This window comes from Tachyglossus aculeatus, chromosome 10 (genome assembly GCF_015852505.1).
Source record: "Tachyglossus aculeatus isolate mTacAcu1 chromosome 10, mTacAcu1.pri, whole genome shotgun sequence".
NCBI classification, from domain to species: domain Eukaryota; kingdom Metazoa; phylum Chordata; class Mammalia; order Monotremata; family Tachyglossidae; genus Tachyglossus; species Tachyglossus aculeatus.
This window is the reverse complement of record NC_052075.1, coordinates 60,017,984-60,039,962: the sequence shown is the minus strand read 5'-3', so window position 1 is coordinate 60,039,962 and position 21,979 is coordinate 60,017,984. Positions and strand designations below refer to the sequence as shown.

General features: G+C 51.4%; 1 protein-coding gene across 2 annotated transcripts; it reads right to left on the bottom strand.

Annotated features, from left to right (window-relative positions):
- Positions 1–526: 526 nt before the first annotated feature.
- PIP4K2C (phosphatidylinositol-5-phosphate 4-kinase type 2 gamma) lies at positions 527–15,203 on the bottom strand. 2 transcript variants are annotated; one of them, XM_038752398.1, is made up of 10 exons: positions 14,980–15,203; positions 9,645–9,742; positions 3,771–3,867; positions 3,514–3,657; positions 3,235–3,381; positions 3,103–3,141; positions 2,802–2,915; positions 2,110–2,359; positions 1,558–1,661; positions 527–1,268 (listed from the first exon to the last, which is right to left on the bottom strand). In XM_038752398.1, the coding sequence occupies exons 1-10, from the start codon at positions 15,172–15,174 to the stop codon at positions 1,188–1,190; spliced, it is 1,269 nt and encodes a 422-aa protein (XP_038608326.1). In that variant the 5' UTR covers positions 15,175–15,203; the 3' UTR covers positions 527–1,187. The 2 variants fall into 2 exon arrangements, with proteins under 2 accessions (XP_038608326.1, XP_038608327.1); XM_038752399.1 differs by lacking the exon at positions 14,980–15,203 and adding an exon at positions 13,112–13,147.
- Between the last annotated feature and the right edge of the window lie 6,776 nt (positions 15,204–21,979).

The following is a 21,979-nucleotide window of genomic DNA, read 5'->3' as shown; positions in this document are numbered from 1 at the left end:
CCCCGCGCCGCTCGGCCCCCTCCCCCGCACCGCCAGGCCTGCACCCGGCCCCCTTAAGAAGAGGAATGGTGGTGTGTGCTAAGCGCTTACTACGTGCCAGGCAGCACTGTACTAAGCGCTAGGGTAGAGCCGAGCAAATCGGGTTCGACACAGTCCCTGTCCCACGTGGGGCTGCCAGTCTTAATCTCCCTTTTACAGATGTGGTAACAGGCCCAGAGAAGTGAAGTGACTTGCTCAAGGTCACACGGCGGAGTGGGAATTAGATCCCATGACCTTCTGATTCCCAGGCCGGTGCTCTATCCTCTACACCATTATGCTTCTCAATCCCGACCCCCGATGCCGAGTTTCTCCTGCCCAGCAGAAAGCTGCCTCTGGCACCAAACATCGCCCTCCCCCTGATCCGGTCTCCTTGAGTGGTCAGTGGGCCAGCCAAGTGGCTGACCACCTTCCCCGGGCCGGATGGCGGCCAGCAATGGCACAGCCCCCGACCGCTTAAACGATGCCCAAAGTCAGCTGGAGGGCAGGCTCAGTTCAATAATTTATTCTGGGTGCAATGACAAGGATCCAATTTTTTCTCTTAAAAAAACAAATAAACCAACAATCCCCACACACCTCCCCCAGAAGTCAGCATCCCTCGTACCCCCCACCCCCACCCCAAACCAACCTTTGGGGGAGAGGATGGGGAGACCAGACAAGATTGATCAAACGCTGAGAGGGGTGGCACGCTGCTCCGGCCACTGATGGCTCTTGTTACCACTCAGTCCCCCCAAGCCTGCTTCAGCCCACGATGGGTTGCGGAAGAGTGGAGGGGGTCCACAGTTGACCCCTGGAAACCTGGCAGGGTGACCTTAGCCAGGCCCAGGGGTTAGGAGCCCAGCTGGACCCTCTAACTCCGGGCTGCTTGCTGGCAGGGAGGAGGGCAGGAGGTCAGATACCTCGGCTGGCCAGCACCTGGGGTAGACTGGGAGGGCAAGGACGGCGGGGGCGAGGGGAACGACCTTGGGTAAGTCCTATAAAGACAACAGCACAGTTCTGGGACCAGGGTGAGTTTATGTGTGTGAGTGGGAGGCGGCGGATGGCAGGGCTGCAGTTTCCCCCACTTTTGGATCATCATAAAAAGGACAAGGCACTTGAGTGGTGAGGGGCAGGAAGGGGATGGGAGGAGGCAGAGACCCTCTGTCCGTCTCCTAGGCAAAGATGTTTGAGATGAAGTCCAGGAAACGCTTGGCATACTGCTCAGGGTGCACAGTGGAGATCTCTGCGCCGGCCTGTGGGTAGAGGGGCAGGGTGGGAGTGGGCCAGAGGGACAGAAGGTGTGGGGGACACAGGGGCGGCCCAAAAAGCGTGGGGTCACCTGAGGGAGGGCTGGGAGCATGGTTGGGCGTTACGGAGGTGCCCTCGACCCCACCATCCAAAACAGGTAGTGACGGCTTCGGGGTCAAGGCGACTCGGCTAGACTAGACCCCAACACCCCATGCTCTGCCCTTCCCTTGGGAGGTGGGGACAGGGGCTGGGGGCAAAGGGTCCTTGGGCAGCTGTCCTGATGCCCACGCTCACCCCGTGTTTGACCGTCTTGGCTGCATGAGCGGCCTTCTTCCTGGCATCATACTGGGTCAAGATGTCAATGACGCCCATGAAGTACACTTCCTGCTGGGGGGCACCTGGGATACGGAGGGACCAGGCTTAGACTCCCGCCCATAATGGGGGGGGAGGGGTCAAGGGTCACATTGTCCCTTGGGGGGCACTCTGCCATCTTCCCCCACCCTCTCCCCCCTCTTCCAAGCAGCCTTCAGGATTGACCCAGCAGGTTCCAATCACTCCCATCACTGATGTCCGACCATGTATAGGCCATGCCTCCCCCCACAGAGGCTGGCGGCTCCTCAGAGGCAAGGCCATGCCTCCTTTCCTCTGCCCGCCGCCCGGCCCCCCCGGCACCCATCCCGCTCTGGCTGGAGAGGTGTCCTCTCCCTGAGGACTGGCAGCCCCTTGAGGCCTGGGATGGGGTCTCCTCCATCCTGGAGGAGGAGGAGAGAATGGGGCAGATGGGGGGGGGGAGAGAGGGAGGGGGTCGGGCAGCCCACCGGGTGCTCGGCCTGGGAAACCACTGACCCTGGGCACTGCGGACGGCATACACGTCGATCAACGATTCAAACTCCCCGGGCCCCAGGGGCCGGTGTGCGTGGACGGAGCCGCCGATGCCCTCGGGGGAGGAGCCGTAGAAGCCAGGGGGGAGGAGGTGAGGGGCGGCCCCAGAGTCCCCCTCGCCGTCCAGCTCCTGCTCCTGCTCTTGCTCGGCGCGCTCAACGTCGTGGATGCCCAGCAGGAGGCTGTAGTCCATGATCTTCAGCTGCACCAGGAACTGCGCATAGCCACCGCACCCAGAACAATCATCAGCGTCATCACCGTCAATCGGGACTGGGGGACTTGTCAACCGCTTACTGGGGGCCAAGCACTGTACTAAGTGCTGGGCTAGATAAAGATCATCGGTTCCCACATGGGGCTCAGTCTAAACAGGAGCAGGACCAGGTACTGAATCTCCAGTTTGCAGATGTGGGAACTGAGGCCCAGACACGTGCAGACATGTGGCGGATCCACATTAGAACCCAGGTCCTCTGACTGGTGGGACCATGCTCTTTCCATTAGGCCACACTGCTTCTGTGGGTCTGTGGATCAGGGAACTGTCCCGCTGCCCCCTCCACCCCCCCACTGACAGCCTGGCACTCCCCCCACCCCACGGCCCCCCAAATCCTCTCCCTCCCGGCCGGGGGCCGAGCCGGTGGGATCCAAGGTGGCAGTCCCACCTCCACATCTCTCTTGAGCTTCTCCAGGAAGACTTTCCGCTCTTCCTCCCCTACATAAATCTTCTGGTTCTTGTTCAGAAAGTCCATGTCCTTGAGCGTGGGCAGCTCCTTTACCTGGGGGTGGCAGGCTCAGACACACTGAACCCCTTCCCCATGCGCCACCTCCCCCCCCAACACACACACACATACACAGACCCCCGTGACACACCTGCGTGTCCCCCCCCACCCCGGACACACCCAGACTCCCACGCAGACCCCGGACCCCCCCCCACCCCTCAGCCGGGGTTCCCCAGGGCCTCACCTTCTCCTTGTCACTGGCTTCTCGGGACACCAGGGAGCCCTACCAGGTGGACACAGGTGGCGGGCCACCATCAGCGGCGGGGCTGGATCCCCGCTGCCCCTTCCCTGCCCCCAACCCCCCACGGCCCCTCACCTTGAGGTCGTACTTCCTGTGCACGGACAGGCGGTGGCTGAACATGTTCCTCATGACGAGCAGGTAACTGTGCTCGCTGTCCACACTGACCCGATACATGCCCAGGAACTGCGGCAGCAGGGTGCTCCCGTGACACTTCACCACATACTGGACCGCAGCACAGAGAGAGGCACTGGCTGGGCCTGCCAGGTGGCCCAGCCCGGGAGCCGGGGGGACGGGGGGGAACGGCCCAGCCGGGGGCCGGAGGGAGGGAGGGGAGTGAAGGGTGGGGGGACTCACCTGGTGGTAGTCAGAGAGGTTGCTGTGCATGTCGGCAATGTCTTCACTGGACACTTCCTTGATGACCAGCGTCTTGTCATAGGAGACCAGGAAGCGGCCATCGCTGCCCTCTGTCTCGCTGGGGGGGCTACGGGTCAGGGAGACCTGGGGCGGGTAGGGAAGCAGGCGTCACCCGCACTCACCCCCCCGAACACGGAGGCTGGGAACATCCAGCCCACAAAAGGGGTCGGGGAGAAAGGTCAGGGGCCAAGACGCACCTGATAGTCCTGGTCATCAACACCAAACCGATCTCGCAGGTTGCGGAACACCTGGGGGCAATACTCCTTGAACTTGAACTGGCTAGGCAGGTTCTCTCTACAGGTGAGACACAGGGGGTCAGCTCCAAGGGATGCGGGGCAGCAGGGAGGCTCACTGGACCTTTTCTAAGCTCATCGACTCTGAAATCCCAGGCCCCAACACCATCTTCTCACCTGCCCTCTCTCCCATCAACCCTCCCCTCAAAACTAACCTGTCCCCTGCCCAGAGACCTCTGATCTCTGGACACCCAGCCCTCCGCCCACCACTTATGCCAGGCCACCAGACCTTGTCAGTGTGGCCTCTCCACTGTACCCTCTCTCGACGCACACGTCCACGGCCTCCACTCCACGCTGAACTCAACTCTCTCGACGCCCATCCTTTCTTCAATCTGGCGACCCCGTCCTGCCCCCCCACCCCGCCCCCCAACCTGCAGGCCTGGACGGACCCCACAGTCACTTTCTCCATTTAGGCACTCAGCCTACGGAGCCCTGCTCTGCTGGAGGAGAAAAATCCTGCCACCAGCCCTACCTGGTCCTTCCCATCCTCCCTGGCTCTCACTCCGCCCAGCAACACTATCAATCAATAACTGTACTGAGCGCTTGGGACGGTACGATGTAACAGTGTCGGTAGATGCGTTCCCTGCCCACAACGAGCTTAACGTCCGTCTCCCCTTCTAGACTGAACTATGAATAGATTACCAACAGAGACAGAAGTGCTATGAGGCTGAGGGATGAATAAAGGGTGCAAATCCAAGGGCGACACAGAAGAGAGTGGGAGAAGAGGAAATGAGGGCTTAGTCACTGGTGCTCCTCCCTCACTGACTCCCGTGCCCATGGCCCGCACCAACTACTCCCTGATTTTTCTCTCCCTTCTGAAGCCACCCCCATGTCAGCCCAATGACCTTGCCAACCATTTTGTTGCCAACTCAGAAACTATCAGGTGGGCGTACCCCCAAAATCTTCCGCTCACCTCCCTCCCATAACATCTACTCTAATGCTTCTCGGCCATTACTCAAGCAGCCTCCTGTCTGCTTTAACAATCTGTCCCCCTCACTCCCGTGCCTCTGATCCCATCCCTTCTCCCCTCCTAAAAACACCCACGCCCACCCTTCTTCCCTCCCTGTCCACCATCTTCTACCGTCCTCAGACGGCTCCTTCTCCTCCGCATTCAAACATGTCCACTTCTCCCCTCTCCTAAAGCAAACCTCTCTCACGGCCCGCTCCGGCTACAGACCCACCTCCCCCGCTGCTCCCGCTCCTGTCCAAATTCCTCGAGCGGGCTGTTGTCTCCGCTGCCTCCACTTCCTCTTCTCCAACTTCCTCCTCGAAGTCTGCCAATCCAGCTCCCACCCCCTCCATTCCACTGAGGGGGCCGCCCTCACCCAGGACACAGATGACCTTCTCCTCCTCCTCACCAAATCTAACGGTCTCTATGCCACCTTTATCCTCCCCAACCTCCCGGCTGCCTCGGACACTGCGGACCACCCCTTTCCCCGGAGGCACTATTTTGGCTTGGTTGCTCTGACCCTGCCCTCCCCTGGTTCTTTCCTCCTACCTCTTTGGCCATTCCTTCTCAGGCCCTGTCACCGACCCCTCTTCTGCCTCCCACTTCCGCACTGTGAGTGTTCCTCAGGGCTTATCTCTACGACCTGGTCTGTTCTCCACTTACCCACCCACTCCCAAGACTTCCAGGGCCAACACCAGGCAGATACCTAGACTCCCAGTGGAAAGAGACCAGACCAGGAGTTGGGAGATTCAGATTCTACTCCTGGTTCTGTCCATTCATTCATTCATTCATTCAACTGTATTTATTGAGCGCTCACTGTGTGCACGGCACTGTACTAAGCACTTGGGAGAGTACAGGATAACAATAAGCAGACATTCCCTGCCCACGAGCAAACTGTCTACAGCAGGAGGCAGACATTAATAGAAATAAATAAATGACAGATGTTTACATAAGTGCCGTGGGGCTGGGAGGGGGCATGAATAAAGGGAGAGAATCAGGGTGACGCAGAAGGGAGTGGGAGAGGAGGAAAGGAAGTCTTAGGGAAGACCTCTTGGAGGAGATGTGCCTCCAATAAGGTTTGGAAGGCAGGGAGAGTAACGATCCGTCAGATCTGAGGGAGGGCGTTCCAGGCCAGAGGAAGGACATGGGCAAGAGACTGACGGCAAGATAGATGAGACTGAAGACCGTTGCCTACCGTGTAATCTTGGTATTCCACTTCTTTGTTCCTCGGTTTCCTCATCGATAAAATGAGGACGAGACACCTGTTCTCCCTTCCCCTTACATTTGTGAGCCCCATGCGGGGCAGGGCCTGAGATTATCTGATCTGATGTAGACTTGTGAATCAACTGTCCCTTGGAGGAAATGTGATTTTTAGTAAGTTGAAGGGTATGAAGATATGGATGTGAGTGCTCTGTGGAGAACAGAACGAGGGAGTGCCCAAAGGTGTAAGAATCGCAGATGGCCAAAATGGCAGTTGGGGATGAAATGTAAGGTGGCAAGTTAAAATTATTCGGGGGGAGGACTTTGGAGATGGGAGAGTCATGGTCTTTCAGATGTGAGGAGGTTCCAGACTGGAGGGAGGGCGTGAGCCCTGGTGCAAACGCCACACACTGTTTTTACTGTCAATACGCTAGCCCCAATGCTCTCCTCTGCAATCTCGCTCCTCCTCCTGCCTCTAGGACATCCCTACATGGATGATTTGCCAGCACCTCAAGCTCAACGTACGCACAACCGATCTCCTCAACCTCCCTCCCAAATCCTCTCCTTCTCCTCACTTTCCCATACCTGCTGACAACACCATCGTTCTCCCCAACTCTCAAGCCCACAACCTCGGCTTTACCGTTGACTCCTCCCTCTCTTCCAAGCCCTATATTCAGTCATCAGGTGCTACTGTTCTTTCTCCGTGACATTTGTAGAATACAGTCTTTCCTCTCCATCCAAATAGCCACTGGGCTGGTCCAAACAACCGGCATCTCCCGCCTCGACTACCGCAGCTGCCTCCTCGCTGACCTCCCTCTTTAGCTCACGCTACACCCTGCTGCCCTGGTCATTTCTCTAAAACATCCTACTGCACACATCTCACTGCTTCTCAAAGATCTCCAATGGCTGCCTATTCCCTCTGTAATGAGCCGAAACTCCAGAACCCTGCCTTTAAGACAGTCGATCAGCAACCTCCCTCCTACTTACCATCCCTCCATTCCCATGAAACCTCAGCTCAAATGCTTCGCTCCTTTAATACCAAGTTACGGTGCCTTGTTCTAATCTCTCTCACCCCCAACCTCTTGCTCACACTCTCCTTCCAGTCTGGAACCTCCTCACCTCTGGCAGACCACAACTCTCCTCATCTCCAAAGTCCTCCCCCGATTAATTTCTAATTTGTCGCCTTACATTCCCTCCCCAACTGCCATTCTGGCCTTCTATGATTCCTCCACCTTTGGGCATTCCTTCGCTCTGTGCCCCACAGAGCATTCACATCCATATCTTCCTACCTTTCAACTTACTAATGAGCACAGCTCCTTCCAGGGGCAGATGATTCACAAGTCTACATCTCCAGCTCTGATCTCCCTCCCTCTCTGCAGTCTTGCATCTCCTCCTGCCTTCAGCGCATCTCTACTTGGATGTTTCAAAGATGCCTCAAAACTTAACATGTCCAAAACAGAACTCATCTTTCCACCCACTTCCTCTTCTCCCCTCGACTTTCCCGTCACTGAAGGCGCCACCACCACCCTTCCTTGTCTCACAGGCCCTTAACTTTGGCGTTATCCTCATCGCTCTCAATCAACCTACATATTCAATCTGCCGCTAAACCCTGTCAGTTCGACCTTCACGACGTCACTGAAATCCATCCTTTCCTCTCCAAACTGCTACCATTCATTCATTCATTCAATCGTATTTATTGAGCGCTTACTGTGCGCAGAACACTGTACTAAGCGCTTGGAAAGTACAATTCGGCCACAGATAGAGACAATCCCTGCCCAACAATGGGCTCACAGTCTAGAAGGGGGAGACAAACAAAACAAAACAAGTACTACCACATTAATCCAAGCACTTATCCCACCCTGGCTTGATTATTTCTCAGCCTCCTTCCTGACTTCCCTGTCTCCCATCTCTCCCCACTTCAGTCCATACTACACTCTGCCGCTCGGATCGTCTTTCTACAAAAGCATTCATCCCATGTTTCCACACTTCTCAAGAACCTCCAGTGGCTGCCCATCCACCACCATGTCAAAAATAAACTCCCTAACGTTGGATTTCAAGCACTCAATCACCTTGACCCATCCCTTACCTTCCCTCTTTCCTACTTCAACCCAGCCAACACACTTCACTCCTCTAATGCCAACCTACACTCTGTACTCCAATCTCATCTATTTTGCCACCGTCCTCTCGCTCACGACCCGCCTCTGTCCTGGAACACGTTCCTTCTTTATACCCGACAGGTGATCACTCTCCCCACCTTCAAAACTTTATTAAAAGCACATCTCCTCCAAGAGGCCTTCCCTAAGCCCTCATTTCCTCTCCTCCCACTCCCTTCTGCTTCACCCTTGCACTTGGATTTGCACACTGTATTCACCCCTCCCTCAGCCCCACAGAATAATTTATGTATATTAATGTCTGTCTCCCCCCCCCCCACCCAAACTGTAATTGTGTGGTGGGTAGGGAATGTGCCTACCACCTCTGTTACACTGTACTCTCCCAAGTGTTTAGTATAGTTCTCTGCACACACTAAGTGCCCAGTAACTACAATTGATCAAATGATTGATTGGGGCCTTCCTCGACTAAGTCCTCACTTCCCCTCCTCCCTCTCCTTTCTATGTCACCTATGCACTTAAATCTGTGTCTCTTAAGCACCTTCACAGTAATAATAGCACTAATAAGAGCGCTAGGGTTAGCATCTTTAGACAGTAAGCTTGATGTGGGCAGGGAATGTACCTGTTTGTTATATTGTACTCTTCCAAGCCCTGAGTACAGTGTTCTGCACACAGTAAGCTCTCAATAAATGTGATTTTCTGACTAAGTGTTAATAATAGTAATGATAGCATTCATTAAGCACTTACTATGCGCAAAGCACTGTTCTAAGCGCTACAGAGGTTACAAGGTGATCAGGTTTTCCCACGGGGGGCTCACTGTCTTCATCCCCATTTGACAGATGAGGTCACTGGGGCCCAGAGAAGTGAAGTGACTTGCCCAAAGTCACACAGCTGACAAGTGGCAGAGCCGGGATTTGAACCCATGACCTCTGACTCCAAAGCCCGGGCTTTTGCCACTGAGCCAAGCTGCTTCTCCAAGTATTAAATGCTTACCGGGTGCGAAGCGCCCTACTAAACACTGACAGAAATACACAATGGAAATTAAACAGTTCCCGTCCCTCGGAGGGGGAGGGAGGTGGGACGGGGACGCCTCACAATCTAAAAATTAAAGTGGGGAACAGAAGAGATTGGAGACCGACATCAGGAGATGTGCACATCTCCAGACTGTAAGCTCCCTGTGGGCAGGGAATGTGCCTACCAACTCTGCTATATTGTGCTTTCCCAAGCGCTTAGTACAGCAGTCCGCACATAGGGTAGACACTCAAAATATACCACTCGTACTCTCGCCGAGTGTTTTGTACAGCGTTTCATACACGAAAAACGTGCCATAAATACCGCCGACTGATTCCTCCTAGTGTCTGCCCACACCCCTAAACTGTCACCTCCCCGAGGGCGGGCTTGGTGCCTATCTCCTCTACTCTCCCGAGGGTTCGGCACGGCAGTAGTCCGCCCAGGGTGGGCGCTCAGTAAATATCGCGGGTGGAGGCTGGGGGCCGGGGCGAGGGCGGAGCCGGGTCTCACCGGTGGAACAGGTGGTTGTTGACTTTGACCTTCGAACTGGCTTTGAAGTCATCGGGCAGCAGCATGACCGGGGGAGGCACCTGGCTCAGCTCGTTGATCTGTGGGGAGAGGAGGGAGGGGGCGTCCCGGCCGGTTGGGAGGGTGGTCCGGGGAGCCTCGACGACCCCCAGAGAGTTAGGGGGGGTGGGGAGAGACAGTCTTCTAGACTGTGAGCCCACTGTTGGGTAGGGACCGTCTCTATATGTTCATTCAGTCGTATTTATTGAGCGCTTACTGTGTGCAGAGCACTGTACTAAGCTCTTGGGAAGTACAAGTTGGCAACATATAGAGCCGGTCCCTACCCAACAGCGGGCTCACAGTCTAGAAACGCCCAGCGCGTTTCTGCAGAAAGATAATCCAGGCAGCAAAGTGAGGTATATGGACTGGAGTGGGGAGAGGCAGGAAGTTGGGAGGAGAAGTGAATCGAGGATAAAGCCAAAGTTACGGGCTTGTGAGACAGGAAGGCTGGCGGTGCCATCTACAGTCATGGGAAAGCCAAGGCTTAGGCCAGGGTTTGGGTGGGAAGACGAGGAGTTCGGGAAAAAATGAGGACTCAATACCTGTTCTTCCTCCAGTTGGGCTGTGAGCCCCATATGGGACACAGACCGTGTCCAACTTCTATCTACCTCAGCACTTAGTACAGTGTTCGGCACACAAGCATTCAAATACGACGGACTGATTAGAACAGTGCTGAGCAGCATGTCATAGTGGATAGAACCCCGTCCTGGGAGTCAAAAGGTCAGAATAATAATGATGGCATTTATTAAGCGCTTACTATGTGCAAGGCACTGTTCTAAGCGCTGGGGAGGTTACGAGATGATCAGATTGTCCCACGGGGGGCTCACAATCTTCATCCCCGTTTTCCAGATGAGGGAGCTTGGCCAACTTGTACTTCCCAAGCGATTAGAACAGTGCTGAGCAGCATATCATAGTGGACAGAACCCCGTCCTGAGAGTCAAAAGGTCAGAATAATAATGATGGCATTTATTAAGCGCTTACTATCAACCAATCGCATTTATTGAGTGCTTACTGTGTGCAGAGCACTGTACTAAGCGCTTGGGAAGTACAAGTCAGCAACATATAGAGACAGTCCCTACCCAACAGTGGGCTCACAGTCTAAAAGGGGAAGACAGAGAACAAAACGAAACATACTAATAAAATAAATAGAATAGATATGTACAAGTAAAAAAAATAAATAAATAGAGTAATAAATATGTACAAACACATATACATACATACAGGTGCTGTGGGGAAGGGAAGGAGGTAAGATGGGGGGGATGGAGATGTGCAAGGCACTGTTCTAAGCGCTGGGGAGGTTACAAGATGATCAGATTGTCCCACGGGGGGCTCACAGTGGAAGGAGCCCGGGGTTTGGAGTCAGAGGTCATGGGTTCAAACCCTGGCTCTGCCAATTGTCAGCTGTGTGACTTTGGGCAAGTCACTTCACTTCTCTTAGGTTGCCAACTTGTACTTCCCAAGCGCTTAGTACAGTGCTCTGCACACAGTAAGCGCTCAATAAATACGATTGATTGATTGATTCTCTGGGCCTCAATTCCCTCATCTGTAAAATGGGGGGTGAAGACTGTGAGCCCCCCGTAGGCCAATCTTACCCCGTTGTATCCTCCCCAGCACTTAGAACAGTGCTTTGCACATCGTAAGCGCTTAATAAATGCCATCATTATAATAATAATAATAATAATGATGCCATTTGTTAAGCGCTTACTGTGTGCAAAGCACTGTTCTAAGTGCTGGGGGGATACAATGTGATCAAGTTGTCCCACGTGGGGCTCACAGTCTTAATCCCCATTTTTACAGATGAGGGAACTGAGGCTCGGAGAAGTCAAGTCATCATCATCATCATCAATCGTATTTATTGAGCGCTTACTGTGTGCAGAGCACTGGACTAAGCGCTTGGGAAGTCCAAGTTGGCAACATATAGAGACAGTCCCTACCCAACAGTGGGCTCACAGTCTAAAAGGGGGAGACAGAGAACAAAACCAAACATACTAACAAAATAAAATAAATAGAATAACTATGTACAAGTAAAATAAATAGAGTAATAAATACATATATACAGGTAGTGCCAATAATGATGGCATCCGTTAAGCGCTTACTACGTGCCGAGCACTGTTCCAAGCGCTGGGGAAGAGACGAGGTAATCAGGTTGTCCCACGTGACACAGAAGCAGTGTGGCTCAGTGGAAAGAGCCATCACTATTATTATTATCCCCATTTTCCAGATGAGGGAGCTTTGCCAGCTTGTACTTCGCAAGCGCTTAGTACAGTGCTCTGCACACAGTAGGGGCTCGATAAATCATCATCAATCGTATTTATTGAGCGCTTACTGTGTGCAGAGCACTGGACTAAGCGCTTGGGAAGTACAAGTTGGCAACATATAGAGACAGTCATCATCATCATCATCAATCGTATTTATTGAGCGTTTACTGTGTGCAGAGCACTGTACTAAGCGCTTGGGAAGTACAAATTGGCAACATATAGAGACAGTCCCTACCCAACAGTGGGCTCACAGTCTAAAGGGGGGAGACAAAGCCAAACATACTAACAAAATAAAATAAATAGAATAGATATGTACAAGTAAAATAGAGTAGTAAATATGTACAAACATGTATACATACATACAGGTGCTGTGGGGAAGGGAAGGAGGTAAGATGGGGGGGATGGAGAGGGGGACGAGGAGGAGATGAAGGAAGGGGCTCAGTGTGGGAAGGCCTCCTGGAGGAGATGAGCACTCAGTAGGGCCTTGAAGGGAGGAAGAGAGCGAGCTTGGCGGATGGGCAGAGGTAGGGAGGGCATTCCAGGCCTGGGAGAGGACGTGGGCCGGGGGTCGATGGCGGGACAGGTGAGAACGGTGAGCCCACTGTTGGGTAGGGACTGTCTCTATATGTTGCCAATTTGTACTTCCCAAGTGCTTAGTACAGTGCTCTGCACATAGTAAGCGCTCAATAAATACAGCACCTGCATATATGTATATATGTTTGTACATTTTTTTTTTACTCTATTTATTTATTTATTTATTTTACTTGTACCTATCTATTCTATTTATTTTATTTTGTTAGTATGTTTGGTTTTGTTCTCTGTCTCCCCCTTTTAGACTGTGAGCCCACTGTTGGGTAGGGACTGTCTCTAGATGTTGCCAATTTGTACTTCCCAAGCGCTTAGTACAGTGCTCTGCACATAGTAAACGCTCAATAAATACGATTGATGATGATGAAATACGACTGATGATGATGAGGTACGGTGAGGACAGTCACCTACCCAGCAGTGGGCTCACAGTCTAAAAGGGGGGAGACAGAGAACAAAACCAAACATACCAACAAGATAAAATAAATAGAATAGATAGGTACAAGCAAAATAAATAAATAAATAAATAATAAATACGATTGACTGATTGACGGGGCGGGCGCTCACCGAGTGGGCCACGCCCCAGAGGAAGACGCCCAGCAGCGGGTCTAGTCACCTACCCAACAGTGGGCTCACACTCTAAAAGGGGGAAGACAGAGAACAAAACCAAACATACTAACAAGATAAAATCAATAGAATAGATAGATACAAGTAAAATATATAAATAATAAATACGATTGATTGATTGACGGGGCGGGCGGGCGCTCACCGAGTGGGCCACGTCCCAGAGGAAGACGCCCAGCAGCGGGTCTAGTCACCTACCTAGCAGTGGGCTCACAGTCTAAAAAGGGGAGACAGAGAACAAAACCAAACATACTAACAAGATAAAATAAATAGAATAGATAAGTACAAGTAAAATAAATAAATAAATAAATAACTACGATTGATTGATTGACGGGGCGGGCGCTCACCAAGTGGGCCATGCCCCAGAGAAAGACACCCAGCAGCAGGTCTAGTCACCTACCCAACAGTGGGCTCACAATCTAAAAGGGGGTGACAGAGAACAAAACCAAAGATACTAACAAAATAAAATAAATAGAATAGATATGTACAAGTAAAATAAATAAATGAATAATAAATACGATTGATTGATTGACGGGGCGGGCGGGCGCTCACCGAGTGGGCCACGCCCCAGAGTAAGACGCCCAGCAGCGGGTCTAGTCACCTACCCAACAGTGGGCTCACACTCTAAAAGGGGGAAGACAGAGAACAAAACCAAACATACTAACAAGATAAAATGAATAGAATAGATATGGACAAGTAAAATAAATAAATAATGAATACGATTGATGATTGATTGACGGGGCGGGCGGGCGCTCACCGAGTGGGCCACGCCCCAGAGAAAGACGCCCAGCAGCGGGTCTTGTCACCTACCCAGCAGTGGGCTTACAGTCTAAAAGGGGGAGACAGAGAACAAAACCAAACATACAAACAAAATAAAATCAATAGAATAGATATGTACAAGTAAAATAAATAAATAAATAATGAATACGACTGATTGATTGATTGACGGGGCGGGCGCTCACCGAGTGGGCCACGTCCCAGAGGAAGACGCCCAGCAGCGGGTCTAGTCACCTACCCAGCAGTGGGCTCACACTCTAAAAGGGGGAGACAGAGAACAAAACCAAACATACTAACAAGATAAAATAAATAGAATAGATATGTACAAGTCAAATAAATAAATAAATAATAAATACGATTGATTGATTGATTGACGGGGCGGGCGGGCGGGCGCTCACCGAGTGGGCCACGCCCCAGAGGAAGACGCCCAGCAGCGGGTCTAGTCACCTACCCAACAGTGGGCTCACAGTCTAAAAGGGGGAGACAGAGAACAAAACCAAACATACTAACAAAATAAAATAAATAGAATAGATACGGACAAGTCAAATAAATAAATAAATAATAAATACGATTGATTGATTGATTGATTGATTGACGGGGCGGGCGGGCGGGCGCTCACCGAGTGGGCCACGTCCCAGAGGAAGACGCCCAGCAGCGGGTCTAGTCACCTACCCAACAGTGGGCTCACAGTCTAAAAGGGGGAGACAGAGAACAAAACCAAACATACTAACAAAATAAAATAAATAGAATAGATACGGACAAGTCAAATAAATAAATAAATAATAAATACGATTGATTGATTGATTGATTGACGGGGCGGGCGGGCGCTCACCGAGTGGGCCACGTCCCAGAGGAAGACGCCCAGCAGCGGGTCTAGTCACCTACCCAGCAGTGGGCTCACACTCTAAAAGGGGGAAGACGGAGAACAAAACCAAATATACTAACAAAATAAAATGAATAGAATGGATATGTACAAGTCAAATAAATAAATAATACGATTGATTGACGGGGCGGGCGGGCGGGCGCGCGCTCACCGAGTGGGCCACGCCCCAGAGGAAGACGCCCAGCAGCGGGTCCGCCGCCCGGAACACCTTCACCTTCTGCTGGACGAAGTGCTTCTTCTTCGTCTTGGACGCGAAGCCGCAGGCCGGGCCCGGGCCCGTCCCCGCCGACGCCGCCCCCGCCGGACCCGCCGTCGACGCGGCCGCTGAGGCGGACGAGGACGCCATGGCCGCCCGCCGCGCCCGCCCCGACGCCGCGCCCGCCCCGACGCCGCGCCCGAAGCCGAGCCGAACCCGAACCCGAAGCCGAAGCCGAGCCGAACCCGAAGCCGAACCCGGAAGCGGCGTCAGCCGGCACCTCCGTCACGTGACGAGGGCGGCGGCGGCGGCGGCCGGGACCGCGCGCGCGCCCCCTGTGACGCCATCGCGTCGCCTAGGGACGGGGGACGGGAGAGACCATTCAGTCATTCATTCATTCAGTCGTATTTAGGGAGCGCTTACCGTGTGCGGAGCAATCAGTCAATCAATCGGTCGTATTTACTGAGCGCTTACTGGGTGCAGAGCACTGTACTGAGAGCTTGGGAAGTTCAATCAATCAATCAATTGTTCAATCAATCAATCAATCGTATTTATTGAGCGCTTACTGGGTGCAGAGCACTGTACTGAGCGCTTGGGAAGTACAAGTTGGCAACATATAGAGACAGTCCCTACCCAACAGTGGGCTCACAATCTAGAAGGGGGAGACGGACAACAAAACCAAACCTATTATCAAAATAAAATAAATAGAATAGATAGGTACAAGTAAAGTAAATAAATAGAGTAATAAATATGTACAAACATATATACATATATACAGGTGCTGTGGGGAAGGGAAGGAGGTAAGAAGGGGGGGATGGAGGGGGGACGAGGGGGAGAGGAAGGAAGGGGCTCAGTCTGGAGCGCTTACCGTGTGCGGAGCAATCAATCAATCAATCGTATTTATTGAGTGCTTACTGGGTGCAGAGCACTGTACTGAGCGCTTGGGAAGTTCAATCAATCAACCGTTCAATCAATCAATCGTATTTATTGATTTATTAAATCAATCAATTTATTGATTATCATCATCATCAATCGTATTTATTGAGCACTTACTGTGTGCAGAGCACTGTACTAAGCGCTTGGGAAGTAGAAGTTGGCAACATATAGAGACAGTCCCTACCCAACAGTGGGCTCGCAGTCTAAGAGGTAATAATGATGGCATTTGTTAAGCGCTTACTATGTGCAAAGCACTGTTCTAAGCACTGGGGGGGGAATACAAGGTGATCAGGTTGTCCCACGTGGGGCTCATAGTCTTAATCCCCATTTTACAGATGAGGGAACTGGGGCTCCGACAAGTTAAGTGGCTTGCCCAAGGTCACACAGCAGACATGTGGCGGAGCTGGGATTCAAACCCATGACCTCTGGCTCCAAAGCCCATGCTCTTTCCACTGAGCCACGCTGGACCTTGATTGATATTTATTCATCAATCGTATTTATTTGTGAGGCCTGTGATGGTTCAGAGGGAAAGTAACAGCCTTGAAAGGCTGGAGGCCTGGGTTCTAATCCCCTCTCTGGTATGAGAGTTAAAAAAAGATTGTAAATACCTAGGAGGGTTTAGAATAGATCACCTAAGAGTGCTGAGGTAAAATTTTTCCTTTTAAACTGTGAGCCCACTGTTGGGTAGGGACTGTCTCTATATGTTGCCAAAGCGCTTAGTGCAGTGCTCTGCACACAGTAAGCGCTCAATAAATATGATTGATGATGATGATGATGATGATGAGTGCTTACTGTGTGCAGAGCACTGTACTAAGCGCTTGGGAAGTACAAGTTGGCAACATATAGAGACAGTCCCTACCGAACAGTGGGCTCACAGTCTAAAAGGGGGAGACAGAGAACAAAACCAAACATACTAACAAAATAAAATAAATAGAATAGATATGTACAAGTAAAATAGAGTAATAAATATGTACAAACATAAATAGAGTAATAAATATGTACAAACATATATACAAGTTGGCCACGCATAGAGACAGTCCCTACCCAACAGTGGGCTCACGGTCTGGAGAAGCAGCGTCGCTCAGTGGAAATCAATCAATCGTATTGATTGAGCACTTACTGTGTGCAGAGCACAGAGACATATAGAGACAGTCCCTACCCTGGAGCAGCAGCGTGGCTCAGTGGAAATCAATCAATCAATCAATCGTATTTATTGAGGGCTTACTGTGTGCGGAGCACAGAGACATATAGAGACAGTCCCTACCCTGGAGAAGCAGCGTGGCTCAGTGGAAATCAATCAATCAATCGTATTGATTGAGCGCTTACTGTGTGCAGAGCACAGAGACATATAGAGACAGTCCCTACCCTGGAAAAGCAGCGTGGCTCAGTGGAAATCAATCAATCAATCGTATTTATTGAGCGCTTACTGGGTGCAGAGCACTGTACTAAGCACTTGGGAAGTACAAGTTGGCCACGCATAGAGACAGTCCCTACCCAACAGTGGGTTCACAGTCTGGAGAAGCAGCGTGGCTCAGTGGAAATCAATCAATCAATCAATCAATCGTATTGATTGAGCGCTTACTGTGTGCAGAGCACAGAGACATATAGAGACAGTCCCTACCCTGGAGAAGCACCATGGCTCAGTGGAAATCAATCAATCAATTGTATTGATTGAGCGCTTACTGTGTGCAGAGCACAGAGACATATAGAGACAGTCCCTACCCAATCCGACAATCTGGGCAGCAGCATGAAGAGCCTGGGCTTTGGAGTCACAGGTCAGGGGTTCAAATCCCGCCTCTGCCACTTGTCAGCTGTGTGACTTTGGGCAAGTCACCTCACTTCTCTGGGCCTCAGTGACCTCCTCTGTAAATTGGGGATGAAGACTGTGAGCCCCCCGTGGGGCGACCTGATCACCTTGTAACCTCCCCAGTGCTTAGAACAGTGCTTTGCACATAGTAAGTGCTTAATAATTGCCATCATATATATATATATAGAAGGGGGAGACAGACAACAAAACAAAACATGCGGATGGGCGTCAAGTCATTCATTCATTCAACTGTATTTATTGAGCGCTTACTGTGTGCAGTGCACTGTACTAAGCGCTTGGGTGGGCGCTGGGAAGTACAAGTTGGCAACATCTAGAGACAGTCCCTACCCAACAACGGGCTCACAGTCTAGAAGGGGAAGACAGACAACAAAACAAAACATGTGGATGGGCGTCACGTCATTCATTCATTCAATCGTATTTATTCATTCATTCATTCATTCAATCGTATTTATTGAGCGCTTACTGTGTGCAGTGCACTGTACTGAGCGCTTGGGTGGGCGCTGGGAAGTACAAGTTGGCAACATCTAGAGACGGTCCCTACCGAACAACGGGCTCACAGTCTGGAAGGGGGAGACAGACAACAAAACAAAACATGTGGACGGATGTCAAGTCATTCATTCATTCAATCGTATTTATTCATTCATTCAATCGTATTTATTTATATTGCATATATTCACAATGCTGAGGAAATCGATACGCAAGAGCTAGAGGAGGCTCATGAGATGATGTGATGTGGGTCGTGAGGCGTTAATAGAGAAGGATGTTTTGAAGGAGGGAGGATTTCAGGAGGCCCTGAAAGTGTAAGTGGCCTGTCCGATTTGAAAGGGAAGGGGGTTCCAGGTGGGAGGAAGGGTCCGACCTAGGGATCAGCGGCAGGACAGTTCAGAACAAGGCCCTGTGAGAAGGTGAATCGAGGAGGAACCAAGGGTGTGAGCTGGGGTCCAGTGAGAGAAGAGAGTGGGTAAGAAAAAGGGAGAGATCAAAGTCAGTCAGTCAATCATATTTATTGAGCACTTACTGTGTGCAGAGCACTGTACTAAGCACTAGGGAGAGTACAATAGAAGAATATAACAGAAACATTCCCTGACCACAACGGGCTAACCATCAAGAGAGGAGCTTACAGCCCAGAGTCCCTTAAAGACAGTGGTCAGGATTTTCTGCTTGATGTCGAGATGCGCTAAGGGCTGAGCACTGTGGGCTTGGGGGATGAGCACTGTGTGCTTAGCACTGGGTGCTTAGGGGATGAGCCCTGTGTGCTAGGGGATGAATACTTTGTGTTTAGGGGGTGAGTCCTCTGTGCTTAGGGGGTGAGCACTGTGTGCTTAGGGGGTGAGCCCTCTATGCTTAGGGGATGAGCCCTGTGTGCTAGGAGCTGAGCACTGTAGGCTTAGGGGTTGAGCACTGGGTGCTTAGGGGCTGAGCACTGTGTGTTAGGGGTTGAGCAATGTGCGCTAAGGGGTGATCATTCATTCATTCAATCGTATTTATTGAGCGCTTACTGTGTGCAGAGCACACAGTACACTAAGCGCTTGGGAAGTACAAGTCGGCAACATATAGAGACGGTCCCTACCCAACAACGGGCTCACAGTCTAGTTCAGAAAGTTGAACTGGAAGACAGCCAGCAGTGATGTTTCACTTCCTGTGCGCAGAGCACTGTACTAAGTGCTTGGAAGAGTACAGTACAAGAGTATAACAGGCTTGGTAGACACATGCCCTGCCCACAACAGTCTACATGGAGATACAGACATTCATATAAATAAAATACTGATTTGTACATAAATACTGTGGGGTTGAGGGATGGGTAAATAAAGGGAGAAAATCAGGGGGACAAAGAAGGGAGTGGGAGAAGCGGAAGTGAGGGCTTAGTCAAGGAAGGCCTTTTGTAATCTATACACCACTATATCGTACTCTCCCAAGCACTTAGTACAGTGCTCTGGGGACAGTAAGTGCTCAATAAACAGCATTGACTGCTTGATTGACTCAGTGCTGGGGAAAACCCAAGCCCCTTGTGGGCCAGAAACCCTCCCAGGCTGGAGCTGAAGGCGAAAGGAGCTCATGGCCCAAACCACTGGAAAATCTCAGTACCTATGGCAGGCATAGCAGAGCGGTGCTGCGGTTAATTAGTTGGACCGTTGGTGTTGCGGTTGCAGTGGCCCCAGGACTTGGCTAATTTCCCTCTTGTACTCATTGCCCTCTGAGAACTGCCAACCATCGTCCCCCTCGTCCCCCTCTCCATCCCCCCCATCTTACCTCCTTCCCTTCCCCTCTGCACCTGTATATATGTATATATGTTTGTACATATTTGTTACTCTATTTATTTATTTATTTTACTTGTACATATCTATTCTATTTATTTTATTTTGTTAGTATGTTCGGTTTTGTTCTCTGTCTCCTCCTTTTAGACTGTGAGCCCACTGTTGGGTAGGGACTGTCTCTATATGTTGCCAACTTGTACTTCCCAAGCGCTTAGTACAGTGCTCTGCACACAGTAAGCGCTCAATAAATACGATTGATGATGATGATGAACCATCGTGCCTGTAGAGTCTGGTAATAAGACTCAGGGATGGTGCCTTTTACTTCCAGTGACTGTTCCCCAAGCCCAAAGGACAGTGCTGTGCACACAGTTCAAATGTTATTGGTTGAGCTATAGTAGCAGCGTGGCCTATTGGATTGAGCATAGTCCTGAGAGTCACTTGTCTGCTGTGTGACCTTGAGCAAGTCACTTAGCTTCTCTGTGCCTCAGTTACCTCATCTGCAAAATAGGGATTAGGACTGTGAACCTCATGTGGGACAAGGACTGGGATCAGAACTATGATCTGAGCAGCAGCGTGAAGTAGAGGCTGGAGAAGGGAGAGCCAGAAGAGATCAGTGAGGAGGCTGATGCACCAGTTGAGGCGTGGGGTGACAGCAGCGTGGCTCAGTGGAAAGAGCATGGGCTTCGGAGTCAGAGTTCATGGGTTCAAATCCCGGCTCCGCCAATTGTCAGCTGTGTGACTTTGGGCAAGTCACTTAATGTAATAATGTAATAATGGCATTTGTTAAGCGCTTACTATGTGCAAAGCACTGTTCTAAGCGCTGGGGGGGGATACAAGGTGATCAGGTTGTCCCACGTGGGGCTCACAGTCTTCATCCCCATTTTACAGATGAGGGAACTGAGGCTCAGAGCAGTGAAGTGACTTGCCCAAGGTCACACAGCAGGTATGTGGCAGAGCCGGGATACTTCTCTGTGCCTCAGTTACCTCATCTGTAAAATGAGGATTAAGACTGTGAGGCCCCCGTGGGACAACCTGATCACCATGTAGCCTCCCCAGCGCTTAGAACAGTGCTTTGCACATAGTAAGCACTTAATAAATGCCATTATTATTATTATTAAGGCTGGTGGCTGTTTGGATGGAGAGGACGGGGGCAGATCTAGGAAATGGTGTGGAGGTGAGAACCAGTGGGCTTTAGTGGCAGGCTGAATGTGAGAATTCAGAGTGAGACTTAAGGATAATGCCCAGGTTGTGGGCTTTAGAGACAGAACAGGACAGGACAGGACAATGTGGTTTTGTCCGTGGTGATGGGAAAGGTGAGGATTTGATCAGGAAGATGAATAGGAATTCAGCCTTCAGTAAAGTTTTGACATGATGAGCTAAGACAGAGGTCCTGGGGGGCAAGAGGAAGTGCAGAGATCCCCGAGTGAGAGAGAAGTCAGGGCTCCTCCTGAGGTCCATCTTCTCTTCCTCCTCCTTCTCCTCCCCCACTCAGTATTCAGGTCCACAACCCTAATTTTCCTGTCTGTCTTCTCCTCCAGGCTGCAAGCCACTTGAGGGCAGGGATTGTGTCTTCTAACTTAACGGTGCTGTCCCAAGCGCTTAGTACAGTGCCGTGCTTGCAGAAAGTGCTCTACCAATATGACCGATGGACTGATTAGCTGGCCCTCCAGCCCTGGCTCTGGGAGGGGAGGGCCCGGTCCGACTTGGAGCTCTACGGGCAACTCTCACCCTAGCCTCGCTTGTGCCCGGAGAGAAGGTTGGGGGTGGGCCTTGGAGATTCCCAGGGCAGACATGCCTTCCTCCTCAGATGGCACCAGCGCCTTCCCATGATGTCAGTTCCCTCCCTGCCCTTGGTGGCATCAGCAGGAACACAGCCAATTACAGGGTGGGATTTGGCCAAGCAGGTGGGGCTAGCTAAATGGGGAAGAAACTCTAG

What these genes read in the sequence shown, in the direction of transcription:
- PIP4K2C (XM_038752398.1), bottom strand. Translation starts at nt 15,174, where the DNA reads ATGGCGTCCTCGTCCGCCTCAGCGGCCGCGTCGACGGCGGGTCCGGCG. An exon ending in TCTGGGGCGTGGCCCACTCG is followed by an intron (nt 9,743 to 14,979) that starts GTGAGCGCGCGC and finishes CTCTCCCCACAG; the next exon opens with ATCAACGAGCTGAGCCAGGT. An exon ending in TTGATGACCAGGACTATCAG is followed by an intron (nt 3,658 to 3,770) that starts GTGCGTCTTGGC and finishes TACCCGCCCCAG; the next exon opens with GTCTCCCTGACCCGTAGCCC.